This window comes from Macaca mulatta, chromosome 2 (assembly GCF_049350105.2).
Source record: "Macaca mulatta isolate MMU2019108-1 chromosome 2, T2T-MMU8v2.0, whole genome shotgun sequence".
Classification (NCBI taxonomy): Eukaryota; Metazoa; Chordata; class Mammalia; order Primates; family Cercopithecidae; genus Macaca; species Macaca mulatta.
The window spans coordinates 155,685,842-155,705,842 of record NC_133407.1 but is presented as its reverse complement, the minus strand read 5'-3'; the positions used below and the strand labels follow the sequence as shown (position 1 = coordinate 155,705,842).

At 50.9% G+C, this 20,001-nt stretch overlaps 1 protein-coding gene across 13 annotated transcripts in view; it reads left to right on the top strand.

Annotated features, from left to right (window-relative positions):
- Positions 1–20,001, top strand: part of EEFSEC (eukaryotic elongation factor, selenocysteine-tRNA specific) — a 253,633-nt gene that overhangs the window by 107,116 nt on the left and 126,516 nt on the right. For 8 of the 13 annotated variants that reach the window (XR_013414307.1, XR_013414308.1, XR_013414309.1 and 5 more), the window contains exon 4: positions 953–1,117. The exons of 4 other annotated variants lie outside the window; for them this stretch is intronic. Coding sequence is in view for 6 of the 9 variants with exons in the window: in XM_015130097.3 (XP_014985583.3) it covers positions 953–1,117 (165 nt within the window). In the remaining 3 variants the exon portion in view is untranslated. Of the gene's footprint in view, positions 1–952; positions 1,118–1,427; positions 1,431–20,001 lie in introns of all 13 variants that reach the window. One more of the 13 variants, XM_077993680.1, reaches the window with a different exon arrangement.

Genomic DNA, 20,001 nt, shown 5'->3' with positions numbered 1-20,001 from the left:
AAGACTAAGACTTTGGAACATTCACCACTGAATACTTTTTTGACAGCCTGTTCCCTTACAAAGTGAAAAAGTAGCAAACACAAGTAATCCTAGTCTTTGTTTTCATTTGTTTATTGGTGATGAGCCCTGACAGCATCTCCTGGCACACAGGTGGCATGAGGAAAATCGGCCGGTGAGGCTGAGGCATGTGGAATCTGCAGAGAAGGAAGGCCGCTGGGAACCACCCTTTCCTCCTCCCTCTCCCCACATCCCCTTGTTTCTTCTTTCACTTGTCATTCTCGCAGGCACGATGCCAGCTACTGGAGATACCTGGCCCTCATAGCCCTATGGGGGAGACAATAAAGAGAAGATCACAGGAGAGTGTTAGCTGTGGTGATGGGGGTAGGGGAAATGTGGCCATAGAGAGAAGCCTGTCCAGAGGAGGTATTGCTGCAGTACAGGTGAGGCTGAGCCAGCTGGTAAAACTCTAGGCCTGCTGGTGGCTGGCTTCTGGCATACGTCGGGGAGTGGTGGAAGATGAGGCCTAAAAGGTACCTAGGGACTAGATGATGAGGAGTTTTAAATTCTGAAGGCATCAGGAGGCTGGGGAAATGCATGAGGCCAGGGAGCAATGGGACAGGGTGTCCTTTAGTGGCTACTCTGCTGCAGTGTGGAGGGCCTGGCAGGACAGACCATTGTAGCAGTTCCACGGGAGAAGACAGAAGAGGGTTCTGCAGGTGCCCTTTCCTTCAGACTGAGTGGAAAGAGCTGAGAGCATGGCAGAGGCTTGGAATGCAGTCAGAGAGTTGGTGGTTTTGATCTTCTGGCCACCTTGCTGAGGCATGGACCTCTGAGCTGAGTCCACCTTGGCAGCCTTGATGAACTGCTGGTCAGCCACATCCTCTGCCTTCCTCTCCCCTGCCCCATCTGGCTCCTCTCCCCACAGACTGTGGCACCAGTTTCTCTTTTCTAGCTCCTGACGTCCCAGATTTCTATCCCAACGAGAGACCCCTCGGGACCGTTCCTCATGTCTGTGGACCACTGTTTCTCCATCAAAGGCCAAGGCACTGTGATGACAGGGACCATCCTCTCAGGCTCCATCAGCCTCGGTGACAGTGTGGAGATCCCTGCCCTCAAGGTCAGTCTTACCTTGTCCTCCCTTCTGGCCTCCTCCCTGGCAGCAAGGGAGGGGGACTGTCCCTTTGTTCAGCTGCTGAGCCTGCTGTGCCTGCCCTGTGACTCCCACTGCCCGCTCTGCCCCACCTCCCCTCCTGCGCTCTCACCCTGTGGCTGCCTGGCCCCGCCCGGCTCCAAGTCTCTCACCTCGGATTCTAGGACTGCTGCTCTCCCTAATTCTCATAGCACCTGTTTATTGGAGGCCTATGTTGTGCCACAAGGAGGTGTTCCCAAGTAGGTGTTCTGTGTAGATAAAGAAACTGAGGCTCCAGAAGGTGAGGTGGGCTTGAGATCACATGGTTAACAAGTGGGGCTGCTGGAGGGGAAACTTCCCTTTCTGGACACTGGCTGTACGTCAGGGTGACAAATATATGTGGAGTTATTTCTGGGTACTTATTCTTAACCACAGTAATTTCAAATTAAACACGATGTGAATCTTGTGGTGCTCAGTCATAGAATCTGGAAGAAACCCAGGTTGGTTTTGCACTCCTGGTGGCCGTCGGCAGATGCCGCATTATCCTTCTGAAGACCTGTGAGAAGGATGAATGGCTGGTGCCTCCCCATCACCCCTCCTTTCTACTACGATGGCCTGGTTCTGATTTAAAAGATGTCTAGTGCCTTGATATTCCCCTTATTCAGAAGGCATTTTTAATAGTTTTACTTTATGCGACAAGAGAAACTTACAGCCTCATTGACTGCCCTCCCCTTCAACAAGAATAAAGGTGGGGAACACAGGCTATTAGAATTCGTGTGAGATCTTGCCGGGAATGCTGGGGTCCAGGGCAGTTCTCTAATCCTTGAAGGAGCCTAGAGTACAGGGAAGTGGAGGGTCTCAGCCCTGTGGACTCAGCTAGCTGCTAGAGAGGCTTGGATTTGCATGATTTCAATTTGCATGTTAATTGGGAGTGGCTACCTGGAGGCTATGTTGAGGCATTTTAAGGTTGTCTGGCTCACTAGGTGTGTTGGTTAGGGTTCTCCAGAGAAACAGAGCCAATGGGAGATACAGATATCTAGGTATCTATAGATACATAGATAGAGATACATAGATGTAAATATTTAGATATCTGTATCTCCTGTTAGTTTTGTTTTGCTGGAGAACACCAACTAATGCACCTAGATAGATAAATAGATAAATGCAGATAGATAAATAGATAGATAATAGATAGATAATTTTTTTTTTTAAGGAATTTGCTTATACTATTATAAATCCTGGCAAGTCCAAAATCTACAGGGTAGGCTGGCAGGATTGAGGCCTAGGGAAGAGCTGCAGCTTGAAGGTCATTTGCTGGCAGAATCCCCTCTTCTCTGAGGAGGTTAATCCTTTTGCTCTTAAGGCCTTCAACTGATTGGATGAAGCCCACCTACATTATAGGGGTCATCTGCTTTACTCAACATCTACCAATTTAAATATTAATCTCATCTGAAAACACCTTCACAGAAACACCCAGAATAACGTTGGAGCACCGTGGCCCAGCTAAGTTGACACATAAAATGAACCACGTTGCCCTCCGGGTGAGAGGGCCGTAATAGCAGCACCTGGCCTGAGTGAGGGAAGTGGAGAGGGGCCCTGCTGGCACCCATGCCTTGTGTGTGCCATCCCTGGTCTAGAGCAGCATGGTCGGATATAGGGAAGGGGCATTTCATGGAGGGTAGGCATGAACAGGGTTCTCCCAAGTGAAGGCAACCTGAGGTTTCAACCCCCCAGCTCATTTTACAGCAGTGTGGCTATTACTTCCTCCTACAGGGGCCAGGGGTATTAGGGAAGAGTCTCCTGACCAAAAAGGACCAAACAAAAGAAATGACTCGGCTCTGGCCAGCTTTCAGAGCTCCTTGGATCTAGTGGGAGGAGTTGGATGGCAGGACCCCACCATATCCAAGGAGCCCTGGAACTTGGCCAGCCCTGGGTGTTAGGATGTCCCCTGGACACTGTGACTCACAGTCCCCTCCTCTACCTGCTGTCATATCCTCCTCTGAAGACCATCGGTCCCAGAAAAAGACCACTTGAATGAAATCTACTTTAAGCCAGGGACTAAAAGTGCAAATCTTAAAAAATAAAGCACAAAAGTGTAAAAGTAGACTCAGTTTGTATTAACAAAATTACGATTACTTTGGTGACTGTTTGCAGATTCTTTGCTAGAACAGAAAATGAATCAGTACTAAATTTCTTTCCAGTCTCTTTGCTTCCTAAGTCAGACCTCTGGGGGCCACCCTGACCTGGCATCCCTTCCACTCTGGGAGAAGACATGCTTGCAGCTTGGGAGAGGAGCTGGGAGTATGAAAGAGATGTCAAAAGAGGGCTCTCTGGGGGGCGGGATAGACTGAATTGGGGGTACCTGAGGTTCTAGAGGGAGAAAACAGTTTTTGATAAGAGTCAGTGGCTGCAATGTTAGGGCCGAGGGCATGGAGAAGGGCTGAGGCAGAGAAGTCAGCAGTGGTAAGGAGGCAGGGATGTTCGAGTGGGGTTCTGTTCTGGGCTTTTTGGCCACCCTCTTTGTCCTTATAAAGGTGGAACTTGCCTATCAGGATGCCAGTTACTGATCTCTAGTACTTGGGCACATGGCAGGTGCTTGACAGATAACAAATTTAATTCTCCTTTTACTTTTGTGCACCTGTTTTTCCCCAGCCTACTTTTTAACACTTTTGGTATCTACTGCCTGATGATCTAATTTACTAGTCAGGAAAAGCAAAACTTGTAAGAATGTACTGAGACATTTGTTAAGGAAATTTCTAAGCAAAGTGTGAAAGATACTGCCTTGTTTCTCCACTGATGCTTATAGTAAAACACGAGGGAAAAGGAATGAATTGAGGAAGGAACTGTTAGCAAACAGGAACCAGCGCTTGATGATTTGGGAGGTTCTCAGTCCCTCTAGATTGCAAAGGATGTTTAGATTAGGAAATTCACTGCTGAGAAAGCATACGTTGGAGAGAAGGCCAAAGGTGAGCCTGGACAACCTTCTGTTGAAGAGAGGAGGTGTGTGACTCACAGATCCAAGCAACTTAGCAGCAGCCAGGAATAGAGACGGACTTCTATAGCAAGGATATGTGGAGAGCCATCTTGGCTAATGGCATGGACCCTTTGATGTATATAAGAGACCCTCAAGGATTTTGAGAATGTTATACCAGCAAAAACACTGAACCGAAAGGGAGAGAGACTTGACAAATGAATAAAAAGCTGTCAGACTTCTGGGATTCTACAGGCATGAAACAGACTGATAGAACAACTCAGCTACAAACACATGTTATCCTTCAAAAACTAAAAAAGGAAGAATGACTCTGAGAGCAGGGCTGTGGACACAGAAGCAGAGGCTAGGGGAGTAGCCACAGAGGTCAGTCTCAGATATTGAAACCTCATGGAATTTGCCCTGCTGTGTTTTAAACTTGCTTGGGACCAATGACCCTTGTATTTTTTCCATCATCTCCCTTTTGGAATGTTAGAAGTAGGTAAATTGTTTTCTAGGTCCACAGATGGAGAGGCATTTTGCCCCAGGATAGACCATATCTAGGGTCTCACCCCTACCTGATTAGATGACTTACATGATGAGATTAGGAACTATTTGAGCTGATGATAATTTAGATGAGATTTTGGACTTAGAGTTAATAATTTAATGGACTGAGAGTTTGGGGGATGTTTGAAGAGGTGAATGTATTTTGCATGTGGGATGGATGTAAATTTTGGGTACCAGAGGGTAGACTATAGTGGGTTAAATTGTGATCCCCTAAAATATGTCTACCCAGAACCTCAGAATATGACCATTTTGGAATAAGGGTCTTGCAGATGTAATTAAGGTAAGGATCTTAAGAAGAAATCACCCTGGATTAGGGTGGGCCCTAAGTCCAATGACCAGCGTCCTTATAAGAGACAGACAAGGAGAAGACATGGAGAGTCACAGAGAGAAGTCCATATAAAAACCAAGGCAGAGATTGGAGCTGTGTTGTTCCAAGCCAAGGGGTGCCCATGGTTGCCGGAAGCCCCCAGAAGCCAGGAGAGAGGCATAGAGATGAGTCTGCCTCAGTGCCTCCATGGGAACCAGTCCTGCTGGCACGTTGATTTGGACTTCTGGCTCCAGAACTGTGAGAGAAGAAATATTTTGTTGTTTTAAGATATCAAATTTGTGGTAATTTGTTATGGCAGCCCTAGGAAACTTATGAATTTTGCATGGAAAGGACTGAAATCAGAAAAAGGCTTTAGTCCTTTCTGATCCTGTCAGGTCCCTTAGCTCTGAGCTTTGGCTTCCCCGCAGGGAAATGCTGCCCCTGCTCACCATCTTGGGCTTCTGGGGGTGACATGTCAGAACCGTTGCATACTGATGGCCAGCACTGCCCATTCCTTTATTTCCTGGCATGCCCATCCCACAAGTGAGAGAACCTAGACCCAGGGAACTTAACTGGACAGCAGAGCTAGGACTTGAAGTCATTCATCCAGCTCTGAAGACCCAGCCCTGGCCGTGTGCCCTACTGCCACGGGAGCCCCAGAGGAGATGCCTGGGCTGATAGTGGTGCCTCTACTCCAGAGCAGGGCCTGCAGGCCCCATGGCAGTTCTGTGGCCATGCTGCTGTGCTTTGCTGAGGCCTTGCCTGGGCTGCGACATGTATGAGAGCCCATTACAGCAGAGCCTGAGGTTCAGAACTCCTGACCTTTTCTCACCCCTGCCCTCTACCAACCATGATTGGTGGCCAGTGCCTATTGGGCACCAGGACATGGGGGGCCATGGCCCTCTTTCCAAACACAGTGACATCCCTGTCAGATTTCACTAATAGACTTGGACACATCTGACCGCTTGAACTCCCTTGGAGGCAGGGCACAGCCATTCCAAATAAACAGTCACATTCCCCTCCCGGCCTGGGCTGGCCTGCGGAGCCTGCCATACCCTGGCCCCCATTTCTGTTGACCAGGTCTGTTCCCAGCTGGGGCCAATTAGCTGAGCAAGAAAATGTTGGGGAACAGGGAGTGAAGGAGAAAAAAATTCCATTTAGTCCCTAGAACAGTTTAAAGGCCACTCATCCTAAGAGTCACCAGCTTTCTGCTCAGGCATTTTGGCTCTCTTGATCTTCAGCCTGAGAAATTCCTCTAATAAGATTTGATATTGGGGGTTCAGGCTAGTGATGTTTCTGGTGGTGATTGGCTATCGGGGCTGTAACATCAGAAACTGTTGAAGCCACAGAGCGTGGAGAAAGAGAGCAGGGGCTGGGAGTGCAGAGGGACTCAAGGCAGGCATGTACCAGCTCTGTGGCCACAGGCAAGTCACTCAGCCTCTTCATGTTTCGCTCTGTGGCCACAGGCAAGTCACTCAACCTCTTCATGTTTCACTGGTTCAGCTCAAACTTGGGATGACCCCTGTGTGCTTGGCTCTGTCCAGGACCTCTGGAAGATGGGTCAGGGTGGTGTGGTGTGGACTAGGGATAATGTATGTAAGTTTCCTGGCATCTAGGAGACACACAAGCATTAGCTGATACTCTTGTCATGTTTATTGTTGCCATTTGATATTATTCTCATGTAGAAGTTTTGTTGTGGGTTCCACAAGTAGTAAGTGGCAGGGCACCTTCCTGGGTGTAAGGTCCTGTTCAGGGCTACTAAGTGAGTTACTGAAATGCAAATATGCTTTGCGGACCCCACTCTGGTCCACTGTGAATCCAATCAATGTTCTGATAATGATGGCAAACATTATTAGATATATTTGGATACCTATTTAGTTGATAAAGCTTTTAGGGAAGAGTTCAGAATTTGATAGCATATTCCTCCCAAATCAAGTCTATATTCAGATTTATTTTCTTCTTCATTGAAAACCCCCAGAAAGGGAGAAGAAAATCTTAAATACTGGTAGGTGTTTTTACTTTTACAAACTTTGCCTCTGGTCTTTGAAGCTAATCACAAGGGTGAGATAAGATTATGACATCTGGAAAGAATCCATTTTCTTGCTCAAACAAGCCTGCAGTCTTGACTCTTCCAAATCTACCCTTCCCCCACCTCCAGCAACCCTGGCATTCCCCTTCCCAGAGGAATGCTGCATTGCTTCTCTCCCTGGAGCCCTTCCGGGCTGTCCCCTACCTGCAGTATGCTCACTTTCCAGCACAGCTCAGGGCTCACATCCTTTGGGTAGAGGTGCGCCCCATCCTCTGTGCTGCCTGCTGCTGTATTTGTCTTTGTGCCTGCATCTCCTGTGGACCCTGGTCTCCCTGCGGGCAGAGGCTGAGTCTTCTCCATCTTTATATTCTCGGCATCCATCCTGGGCTCAGCCCAGGTAGGCCCCAGAAAATATTTGGTGAAAGAAATAGTAGGAAAAAGCCAATAAAACAAGTAAACAAGTTGTTTTTCAGTATGATTTTGATTGGAACTAGGTAATGAGTGACCTGAGAGGGCTGTGTTTAGAGTCACTGCCACCCTGGGCCCAGTTGCAGAAACCCAGAGCTGGGCAGCCCGCCACTCCCTTCTGGGGCTGTGCCCCTGTCTTCTAGGCTGTGTCCTGATGCTCCATCAGTAAGCAGCAGTGGAGATGCTCCCTGTGTCCCTGTGCTGCCTCATTCTGGGAGCAGTCACTGTGAATCAGGTGCCCGAGGCTGCAGAGCTGGTTTTCCAACACCTGTGAACATCGGCTCTCAAGGCTGAGCTCCCTCTGCTGCCTTGTGCTTTTATCTGGAAAATGTTGAGTGACCTTTATCCTGAAGTATTTTCTGTTCCAGAAGATACATAAAAAAAGGCAGTTTCTGTGCATTTGGTGTTTCATGGTTGTCTGGCTTTTGGCATTGGAAGCTTACGGGATTCTGCTCTCTGTGCCCACATGTGCCTGTACACCAGATGCACAGGGTCGGAGCTCCCTGGGAAGGAGAGAAGGCAGAGAAGGAAACCAGGAGGGTTTTGGGAAAGCCAGAGGAAGCCATGCTAGGCCCTTTGAGCAGACCAGCCCACCCTTGGTCGTCACCCTAAGGAGGGACCTTGCAGATCAGGCCCTTCCTCTGCAGCCCCGTGGCCACTGCTCAAGTTCAACCTCTCAGGCCCTGCAGGGCCGCTCCTATGGCATGCTGCTCCTCCCCTTGCCTCCCAGGTCTTCCTCTTGAGTCCAGCCCAGCCCTGCTGACAGAAAAGCCTCATTGCTGTCCTGCTCATCTGTCTTTGGGTCCTCATTATCTCCAGGATAAACTAAAAAGTGCATGGCATGGAAAACAGAGCATAGCTCTTCATTATCACCTCTCCAGCCTCAGTTTCTTGTCTTAAAGCCTCATAAAATCTCCCACTGCTCTCTGTGTATCAGGCAGTACTCTGGTTTCAAAGGACAGAAACCCAACTTCAATTGCCTTAAGCAGGATAGGAAACAGGCTCAGGGCTGGAGACGTCTGGATGTCATCAGGAGTGCTGGCTGGCTCCAGAACTGGCTCTGCCCTGTTGTGTGTGGGCTACACGCTCAGGTGGCACCTTCTCTGGCGTAATCCTCACAACTCTGGCTTCCCATTTTCTCCTTCAAATCCAAGATACAGTGCTGCTTGTGGTTGACTCCTGAACATCACACTATCGAAGGATCTGTTCTGGCAGTGGAACACTCTTCCCCTGGCAGCGGCTTGTTACCTCTGGCCAATGATATGTGAAGGGGCGTCTCCTAGGGTTTTGGGGAAAAGCTTTTCTGCTTTTTGGAACTCAACAGGAAAAGACAGCTTTTCTCCTTCACTGGACGTTGAAGGGAGGAAGGATATGACACCTGGACTCGGGGGCTCAACGGCCACCTTACTCCCAGCCTGGAGGTTTGCAGAGGCTGGGAGGCAGGAGAGCTGCCCAGAAGCAGAGCCTGCACCTGAAGGTTGCTGTGTGTCTATCCCACCTCAGAACTTCATGTTTTGTGATAGCTCTATCTCCACATGGTTCTAGTCAGGGCTATCTGTTACTTTTGGACCAAAGTATCATTTATGATAAGAGAAGTGAAATGGCATCTCTTTCCTAGTTGTTAGGAACACAGTTAAGGAACAGGCTGCCCCTGGCGTGGTTGGACGGGAGCTCATCACTGTGAATGAGTACAGTGTTCTGACTGGGCTGGCTGGGTTACACATCCACCCCTGGAGCTGGAAGGGACAAGGTGGGAGGGATGGTTCACTAAGTAAGTTGGGTTACTCCTAGGAAACGCAGAATAGATGTCAGGCAGGCAAAACTGAGAAATATCCACTGGCTTGGTGCTTCCCGGTGTCCACACCATCACAGCTCAGGTGCTGGACGCTGATAGACTGTGTTTGAGTCCTGTCCCATCACTCATGGGGCAGTTACCTCCCCTGGCTTTCTCCAGAGATTGTCATGAGGATTTGACAAGAGCCACATAGCATGCTTGTAGCAGGGCTTGAAGTAGGCTTCGCTGTCTTTATCACCACCCTGTACAACTCTGCATCTCATCTTTTCTTTAATGGGCCTTTTTACTTGGCCCAAGGAATGCAGAGATTCGGGGTGAGGTGGTCTGAGCTGTGCATTTCCTGCCCGCACCCAGGACCCGAAGAGCCTCTGTGAGGTCTTGCCTTTCTCCTGGCTTGAGGATTTGAATCACACCTGCAGTCAAGTTATAATATCCTGTTGTCTCCTTAAGGAGGCACGGCTGAGGAAGGACATTCGACAGGTGAGAATGGAAGGTTGACCTCACAGGAGGCAGGGAACTCAGGAAGGCTTCTCTCTGTAGGTGCTATTGTCAGAGATCAATGCTCAGTGTTCTAAAGCTCTGGCAGGTTGGAGGATGCTGGCTCTGCAGGCCTTTTTCCTGTGGAAGCTTGGAGCTTGTTCTTAACCCCCAAACCCCAAATGAATGGCATGCCCTTTTCCATCAGGCCCCTGAGAATCTGCTGCAGCTAGACGAACTGCTACCAGCATGTGCTTCCAGAAGACCTGTTTCCCTTTAGTTCTTTCATGTGTGGGTCTCCTTTAATTTCTGAGAATGGCTGTTTATGCTGAGTGTCTATCTGTAGAGATGGTGCCGATACCCACTGCACACACTGGGCCCAAGGGGCCTGATTTCTCAGATGCTGGTGGATAAAGAAGGCTGCCATGTCTGGCTTAGTTGAGGTCAAGTATTCTCTTAGTTTAGCATTTGATGGTTTGTAGGAGCAGTGAATTCTGAATTGGAGTCAGGGATTGCATGGCATAGGGAGTGAGCCCCAGAATGGACAGTAGCTGGGGGAGTGTCTATTAGCCATTTTCTTGCGTGTGCCAGGTTCTGCTCTGTTACGTATGTTCATTCTGGACTTTCAACAACATTCTGCGGAAGGTGTGATTGTCCCGTTTTATAGGGGATGACCCAGGAACACAAAGATGTTAAAAGTTTTCTTCAAGCTAATCAGTGAAGGAACCCGGATTCAAGCTCTGGCAGCCAGAGTCCAAGGCATGTGCTCTTGATCCTGCCTGAGCTCCCTGGGTGGGTGTGAGGAGGCTGCAGGTCCCTGGGACCTGCCCGTGTGACATGAAATGAAGCAGCTGTGGAGATGGCCCAGGGCACCTCCAACTCAAGGTTGCTGGAGCTGCTTTTAGAGTTGCTGCTTTATGCTGCCTTATCCTTCATGGCTTCCAGGGAGCCTCATTTAAGGGCTGGCTAGAGTCCTGACCTACAGTCGGCTGTCCAGGCAGAGGGTACAGCCAGCTTCTTGTGCTGAGAGGGGCCTGGACCTGTGACAGTGGGTCTGTCTGCACTCCTGATAGGCCTAAGCATTTCACAGTCTTCTGCAAGGATGGCACTGGGTGGCCCAGGCATGGCTGGAGCAGGGGAGAAATGGCGGCTGTAAACCAAGTGGTGTTTTCTTAAGGAAGGGGACAGGCAGGAGTGGTGCTGCCCCACTGCTGAGGTAGGCCCCCTTTATAGAGATGCCAGCTCAGTCTGGTCCTGCTTGGTGTGTTTCAAGCCTGGTGTAAGCATCTGGAGTCTCACTTGGGCCCAGGTTGACCTGTAGCCTCCCAACCCTTTGATGGGGCTCTAGTGCCCAAGAGCACAAATTAAGCCCTGCCCCAGCCCAACCAGGCTCCCCAACTGCAGCTTCCTGCTCATAGGCCGGGTAGATATCTTAGGATTCAGCCTCTCCCCTGCTCACCCCAAAGCCTGAGTGCAGCCACTACTTAAGCGTACCCTGCCCTTTCCAGCTGAGGGGCAGCATTACAAAGAAGTGACAGCAGGGCTTCGAGAGCGATTGGGCTTGGGTTTGTACCCGCATACTGGCCCTGTGAGCTCAAGCAAGTTCCCTGAGTGCACTGAGCTTCAGTGTCCTTGTCTATCCGTGGGGATGACCACGCTGCCTTCCTCCAAGTCACAGCGAAGGGGAGGAGGAAAGAGGCAGGCTGCTAGAGCACGCACACATATGGGCGCCATCACCACAGGAAGCCTCAGCCCCTGCACCCTCTAGGTGGCACCCTGGTGGTCAGGCAGCACTCAGTGGCTGCTGGGGGAGCAGGTGTGGAGGTGGCAAATGTGGCGCAGGTAGGGAGTGTGGCTGGCCTCTGGACATCCCCTGTAGAAGCCGCATGTTGAGGGAGCCCAGGTTGGTGTGGACCCTGGCCCAGGTGGCCGTGGGACACTCCCAGGGCAGCTGTCGCACCCTACAAGTTGTCATATGAAAAACCACTCTAACTTATACATGCTTTTGGGTGGAATTAAATGAGTTTTATTTTTCCTAGGACAATATAGGGATTTGATTAGAAACAATATCTATGGAATGCCAGGGCTGGTTCCCATCCACTGTGCCCTGCAGAAACACAGCGTCTTGGGTCCCAGGCGTAAACGGCCAACTGTGTGACTGTGGCAAGACACGCCCCTCTGTATGGCCAGGCCACCCTCTTAAATAAGTAAGAACAGCCTTCAGGTGGGAATGGTTCTTCCCGAGGGCCATTTGCTTTCACAATCTTGTTTACCTTCAGTGGTCAGTTAAGCTTCAAGGGAAAACTGTGACTCAGGCCAGTGGAATTGTCAGATGCAGAACCAGGGGGTGAGATGGATGCGGGCTTGCTGGGCTTACCGAAACTTGTATGCCTGTAGGCCTCTGGGGGTGCAGTCATTTCCTCCCTTTAGCTGTGGGCTGCGGTGCCTTTGGAATAGGATGTACATGTCATCAAGGGGTCTAGCAGTGACCTGATGACTGGCAGGATCTAGACACTGGGACCCACAGCAGTTTCCTCTCCTGTGAAATAGGTGCCCAGCCAGGGTCAGAGCCCCAGCTGGGAGTGGCCTTGGTGCAGAAAATGCTGTGTAAATGGCAATTGACAGTGCCAGGTTGTGCCCAATGCAAGCATGGGTGCTGTCTGGTCCACAGAAGAGTATCTGGTCTTTGGCTGTCTGAAGACCACTGCCTTTCTAGGTTGGAAGCAAGCTCTGGTTCAGATGAAAGTGTGGCCATGTGAGGCTGTGTGACCTCAGCTTGCACACCCATGAAACCAGCCTTGCCCACAACCTTTCCAGATACTGTTGATGTGTGTCATGTTGGGGACTGGAGTCCCTGAGAGGTATCAGAGCCCAAGCTGGCCCTGGGGGAGCCCTCAGTGGGGCTGGGGTGGTCAGGCAGGCAGCTGTTCCTTCGTATGGGGAAGGCGCTGGGTGAACATGGCTTCCAGAGTGTGGTGGGGGCACTGGAAGGGCCTCCAACCCTGCTTCCCAGGAGAGGCGACTGAAGCGGAGTCTCAGAGAGGACAGAGGGCTTTGCCCGGGCATTCTGAGCGGAAGGAACAGCATGTGCTAAAGCCCAGAGGTGAGAGAGTGTCTGGCATGACTGAGGTAAACATGGAGCTCCTTGCAGAGAGTCTGAGAAGTGGGGTAGTTGGTAGGTGGTTGTGGTCATCTCTGAAAGGGAAGTAGGAAGGATGTTTGGAAGGCCAAATCTAGAAGAGGATGTTCCAGCTGGAGTCAGGTCCTGTAGGCCATGCCACATGTTGGGGAAGCACAGCTGCACCCTGGAATCAGGTGAGAGAGCCCCTCCAGGGGCCCACAGGGTCTTGAGGCTCCCGGGCGCTGATGCTCCCCCCTCCTCCCCGTCATGCCCTGCCAGCCTGTAAGTCCCAGTACCCTGTGTTTTCACTCCAGCTTTTCCCCAGGCCCCTTCTTGGCCCTCCTCGCCCTCCTGGGCTCAGTCCCAGGATCAGCCTCTTGCGCAGGATGGGAATAAATCCTGTAGGCAGCCTCTGCCCTTGACAGTGGAAGTTAGGGCTGCCTAGCAGGGTCTAATTCATTGTTTCTCACACTCAGCTGGGGGTTAGGGTGGGTTGCTTGAGATTCTTGTTAAACATTCTTGGTCCACCTCGGTCCCTGAATTCCAGTCAGCAGGAAACAAGGAATTAACATTTGTGACAATGAAATCATCCAAAGGGATTCCCCTTTATCGGCAATTTGAGGAAACCATGGGCCAGAGGTTGGACTCTGGAGTTAGACAAACCTGGCTCACATCCTGCCCCTGATTTGTCACGTGCTGTGCAACGTGAGTGACTTAACCTCTCTGAGCCTCAGCTTTCTTATCCGCAAAACATGGAAATGTTAATAACAGAGTCTGCTTTGTAGAGTTATTGTGGAAAGGAAAAGGAAATAATGATTTTACATCAGTGTCCAACATATTCATTCAGCACATAGTCCTGAGCACCTACTATGAGCCAGATGCTAGGCTAGGTCATAGGAGTAGAGAGTGAGTAAGGCAGGTCCCATTTCTGTTCTTACAGTTCACCTGAGTTGGTGAATCACCTTATTTACCTTACAGTGAGGCTATTGAGAATGGGAGGGGTTCTGTAGGTCAAGAGAGCTCTCTTGGAGGTGGAGATATGAAAATCTTGAGCAACAAAGGGGTACAGCCATTCAGAGGCCTGGGAGAAGAGTGTGGGAATGCTGGGGACATTCTGCCACCAGGAGAGAAGGGGAGACACTGTGGGACAGGCAGGAGGTCAGTAGGTCCGGGGGCCAGGACATGCGTCCAGGCTAAGCACAGCAAGTACCCTACTGGCCAGAGTGGCTCTGCCTGCCCCCTCTCACCCTCTGATCTGGCACCTCAGGGAGGGCAGACCACACCTGCAGTCTGTGTTGGGCCCCTCACTGCCCTGGCATCACTCTGGGGCTCTGCTGGGATTTCTTGTTTGTTTTTAAAGGAAAGTTGAGTGTTTCCTGAGTGTGCTTAAAGCCAATGTACTACTTAAATTGAGTATTTATAATTCTTTCTTTTAAGAACTAAAACAATAATAAAAATACCATAAACCTTGCTTTAATTATTCACAGGCATCAACTTGTAATCATCACGGGGAAAGGGCCAATGAGATACCTTATTTAAAAAAGGCACTTGCCTGCTTTTGTTTGAAGTTTTGCTAAAATGCTTCATTATAATATGTTCTTGTTTATTAATAAATTCCAGCCTTTCAAAGTTTGGGTGTTTTTTTTTTTTTTTCTTTTCAAAAGTATTTAAATGAGATGATTCTAGATGAGGGTGATTCACAGAGTGAGCCAACCAGAGCTGTCTGTGAGTGACAGCTGTGGCTCCCCTGCCCTCCTGGGGCAGCACAGCCACCGTAGCTTGCTGTCAGCTATGGTGTTTGTGAAGATATCAATCGTGGATGTGTAGATTAGGGTGAATCCAATTGGTGTGTTCGCATTTTCCTGCCTGCTGAACTTACTGCCTGGCAGACAGCTCTGCACATGAGCACATGTGCACATATGGCCGGAGGTGGGGCCTTCTCAGTACAGGAGAGAGATCTCTGAGGGCAGATAGCAAGGGAACCAACCTGGGCTGAAGTCAGGGAAGGCTTCTCAGGGCCCAAGGAGGGGGAAGACTTACTAGGAGAAGATGAGCAAGGTGTGGGTAGAGAGGATTCTCGGCAAATGCGAAGGCCCCATGGTGGGAGATAGCCTAGTGTGTTTGAAAACCTAAAAGGAAGGCATTTGGCATCTGGACTGGAGCTCAGAGACAGAGGTGGGGTGAGAGGTGCTGTAGAGGTAGATGGCACCAGACCATGCAAGGCCAGTTCAAGTTCTGTCTATTCTCATGACGCAGCTGGTTTTGCAGGGTGGGTGGTGTAGTGTGTGTGCAATTTATTTGTCTGTTTAAGGGAGAGACAACAGATTTGAGGGGAGCCAGGACCTTTCTGAGGACTAGTGGGGAGGCCATTGCCATAGTCCAGGCAGATTGAGGTGGCTTGGATCAAGCTGGCAGCAATCCAATGGGCATTAAAGGCATTCAGGAGATGGAAATAACAAGAGTTTGTGATGGACTAGATACAGGGACAGTGAAGGGGAGTGGTGTATTACCGATGGACCCCAGATCTCTGGCTTCAGTGACAGGCCAGGTGGAGGAGCCGTTGGTGAGAGAAAACCTGGAACAATCTGGAGGGCAGAGTGAACACAGAGCCAGGAGCATGGTTTGGGCTTCACTAAGTTGGGGGTGTTTGGGGAACCCACTTGGAAAGGTCTAGGAAGCAAGCTGACATAAGGTCTGAAGCTCAGCGAAGTTTTGGGTAGGATATATATTTGTGAGTTGGTGGTGGATCCAACCTTGGTAGTTGGGGCCTCTGGCTAGAAAAGTTAAAAAGCAACCTTCAGCTGTTTCATCTAAAGTTATAATTCCGATATTTTAAAGGCTCCCAACCCTCTTGTTCATGGTGGGGGAGCCTTTCTAGTTGTGAAAGGTAAGGGTCTGAGTGGCTCCAGCTTTGGCATATTAGGGTGCCAGGGAGGGTATTTCTAGGGACACTCTGGGAGAAGCTGCCCAGCCTGCATGGTGCTAGTGCCAGTCTGCAAAATCTCCAGGTAACAGAGAGGGCAGCCCTCTGCCCACCCCCCTGCAGCCTCCAATGCTGCTGCTGCAGCTGCTGCTGCTGCTGCGAAACAAACCAGGGTGACTGGGCGGAAGGTCAGGAGTTTAAGAGCTTGTTTGATTCAAGACTAGGGTAAAAGACAGGAGGGGAGTGAGCTGGTTTTCAGTGTGGATCCTGGTATTTTCTTTTGAGTTGGGGAGGAGAGTGGTGGGGCAGGGAGGGAAGGCTGGCCGCCAGAGGGAACGCTGCCAAGCAGAGCGCAGCTAATGCGAACCATACGGTGACGTTGGGCAGTGGCGGCCATCTCCCGCCCAGCTTAGTACAACCCTTACTGCGGGCAGGGGTGCAGGCAGGCAGGAAGGCAGCTCGGGCTTTGCGGCCACTTAACCCTTCCGGTGCTGAGCTACAAGCAGGGCTCCTCCACCTCAGCACATTGATGTTTCAGCCAATAATCCTCTGTCCTGGGCACTGTAGATGTTTAGCAGCATCCCTGACCTCTACCCACTAGATGCCAATAGCACCCTTTCCCAGCTGTGATGACCACAAGTGTCTGCAGACATTCTAAATGCCTCCTGGGGGAAATTATCCCTGGCGGAGAACCGGTGGCCTAGAACAGGCAGCCCCCTCAGCTGCTGGGCCTGCCTGGACTCTGATGGGCCTGCACCCTTCAGGGGCCCTGCCCCAGACACACCACATCCATGTTTAGAGTGCTGCCCAGGGATGAGCATGTGACGGTCGTTTTCCCATGAAGCAGGCAGCCATAGGGTCGGAGGGGAGATGAGACCTACCCAGAGTTTTATGCCAGTAGGAGCCAGGGTCCAGGATTGGTGTTGCTCCACACCCTCCGTGTCCCTCTGCTCCCTGGCATGGCCCCCATCAGTTTCTGTGGTTTTAAGTGGGAGGTGTGCAGCCTGCCCCTGACTGGCTTCCTGGGGGGACTAATTCCTATGCCAACCTTCTCTGCCTATTCAACGTGCAGTTGCCCAGGGGAACATGGCACGGGTGTCAACCACAGTGTTCTTATACCGTGAGTCAGCGCACATGAGCTCAGTGTCCAGCAGTGGGTCTGGTTCTTTAAACCGTGTGATACCACGTGCCCATTGAACACAATGGCACAGATCTATGTGGAAAGACCACCACTAGAATCGTCAGATCCGCGAGGACAGAGACTTTTGTCAGTCATCTTCCTAGGCACTTAATAAGTTGTCTTGTGAATAAATAAAATACTAATTGCAAAAGCAAATCTCAAAACAATATGTATGATTTGGTCCCATTATGTAGGAAAACTCTCTGCATATGTTTGTATACAAATGCATCAAAAAATCTGGAAGGAGACAGCAAACAGAACAGTGGCTGCATCTTGGAGGAGTGAGGGAAAGTGGAATTTAGAGGGCTGAAAGAGAGCTTTCATGTTTCAGTCTATTTAATTGGTGTTTAAATCTTTTACAACGAGCTGGTATTCATCTGTTTCTTGTGTGGCTTTTATGAAAGAAAAAATATAAAGAACTGGAAAAGAGCAACTTTTGTTCTGTCCTTCCCTGTTCTCTCTCACCTCCCTTGTGCCCTCACTCCGCTTTGGCCTGGAAAGTCGTTCTCTGCTAGAGAGGCCTCTGTGTAGGGAGCCCAGGGGTCTGGCCTGGCACTGTTCTGCTGAGGGCCACCTCCTTTTCAGAAAGCTGCAATGGGCCCCTCCTCCCGGCCCCTGTGCGTGGATGCCACTACCGGGCTTCCCCGGCCTCCTTGAGCCCTCCAGCAGCTCCCTGGCACCAGTTGGCGTTCGCCCTCCACATGGCAGTGCCCTCCTTGCCTCTGTACGTTCTTCCCTCTGGGGCCCCAAGCAGGGGTTCGCGCAGCAAGCGGTAGCCTCTACTCTACTGGGGAATCTCTGGCCACCAACCCTCACCCTCTTCTCCTTCATTAGCCGCCCTGCCTGATTCCCCTCCCAGCTGTTTCTGCTCATTTCTCTGAAGTTTTCAGCCCTTTTTCTCCTACTCACTGTTTTTTTCCCTCCACACTCCCCTCCTCTGAGATGCAGCCTGAGGCTGAGGCCACATTGTTTGGTGACCTTCCCTGCTGTCCCAGGCTGCCTGCACATTATCATATACAAATACTTTCGTTCCTTTCACAGCAGCTGCCATCTTTTCTGACTCTCATTACCCCCTCTGCTTCAGCCTAGGCAAACAGGTCTCTGCAGGTGATGACAGTGATAATTTCCTGTCCATGGGAAGCCTGCTTTTCCCCCAGCACCATAGCAGGATCTTCTTCCCTTTAACAGGTGAGGGGAATCCAAGGCCCAGAGAAGTTAAGTCACATATTTTAAACGTGGATTGGACCCTCCTTCTGAGCATACTTCTGTGCCTGTCCTGTGAGCAGTAATGGTTTAAAACATCCCTGGAGCTGGCCCCTAATTTGGCTCCTCCATGGCCCAGCTTTCTACATGCAGCTGCTTGGGGTCCCTGGGAGTGATTGCAGCCCCTCCAGGGTCACCTTCCATTTTTGCTGAGATTTGGGACCTTCAGAGAGAAGGGGCCTGGTGTGGTGTGGCAGCCTCCAGCCCACTTCTGGTAAGAGTATGTTCTAGAAACTCGACTTTGTATGCAGAGGTAACCTGGGTAAGTTGGGGGTGGGGTGGATAAGGATGTGAGACATGAAGATAACAGCTTCTTGGAGGTTCCAGAATCCCAAAACAACAGGCAGTATGGGGTTTGGGCCTGGCTCCACGAAGTTCCTGGAGAGTTTCACCAGGATGGGGTTTGGCTGGGTCTCACTGTCTTCCTGGATGGACCGGGGAAGACAGAACTAGCATGCCACCTCTGGGATCCGCTCCAGGGCCTGGCTGGTTAAAGCATGTCCTAAGGACGGATAGGGGAGGAACCTCTGAGGCAGGCACTCAGGGGTCCTCCTCTGGGCCCCATGTGGGGGTTTTGAGCCTTATGGCTGATGGGGGCCTGGCGACTTGCACTCTCTGGTTCTCAGCTGTTTTGTAGTTGAGAGTGTGTGGGAAGCTGGGGCGTTCTGCTGAGTTAGTGGTGGTCGTGGGATCTGAGCAGGCAGTTGCAGACCTGATCCTGCTTTGGCTCTGGAGCCTGAATGGATTTCTGACAGGAGAAGCTGAGGCTGTCCAGCCTGCCTTGGGAACTTGGCTGCTTCACCAAGTGGGAGCTTTGAGACTCTCCCACAGGTCCTGTGCTCCCCACATGCCCTTGCAGTTACCTGCCCACCAGGGCCCAGAGGAGGGGCTGCCTGGAGCAAGGGTGCCTGGCCTGGGCCTCTGTCCTCTCCTGCTGTGAGCAGAGTTCTGACCTCTTGACCCGACTTAGTCTAACCCTGTGACCCACATGAAATGCCAGCCACTAGTGGCGGGAAGTGGTGGCTGGTCTCTTCCAGGCCAGGAGTGCATCAGCTCCAGCCTCCTTCCCCGCTGCCGGCCTCGGTTCACAGGGAGCCCTTTGAGGGGCTTTTTGATGTGCACCATGGATGTTTGGCTTGACCAAATTTGTTTGCTTAAGCATTGCTCTTGCCAGTTCATTCGGACCTTCTCTTTCTTTTAAAAATATGCTGCTTGCCAAAGGTTATTTTGGATCTGTTTTTGTTTATCAGGTAGAATTGTTCCAGCGCAATTGAAAGCAGACCCACATGTTGACACGCACTGGAGCTGCTTGCCAGGGCACGCGCACATGTGCACACGCGCACATGCAGAATATGTGGCAGGCATCTCATCGTGAGCCCTAGAGTGTACACAGCTTAGGAAGGGGGACTGGGAAAGCTGCCCATTTCACCGGGGACTTGGTATGTGAAGATTTTCATCATCTAGGTGCCAGCACTGACAGACTTCAGGTGGGGAAAAACTAGGGACTGTTACCTCCTGGGAGAGGCAACCTGGTGAGTCTGAGTGCCTTGGGGTTAGGCTGGCTCTGCTGCTGGTTGCCCGTGGGCCTTCCCTGCTCTGGCCTGGCTTCCTTCTCTGTGACTGATCTCCCAACTTCACAGGCTTTGTGCCAGGCTGTGGCTGACGGCCTTCTGGAAGCAAGCAGGGCTGGCCGGAAGTCAGCCAGAGCGAGGGACTAGAGCGCTGGGCTCCATACAGCTGTGCCTCCCTTTTAAGTGAGTGGCCTTTTCTTGGGAAC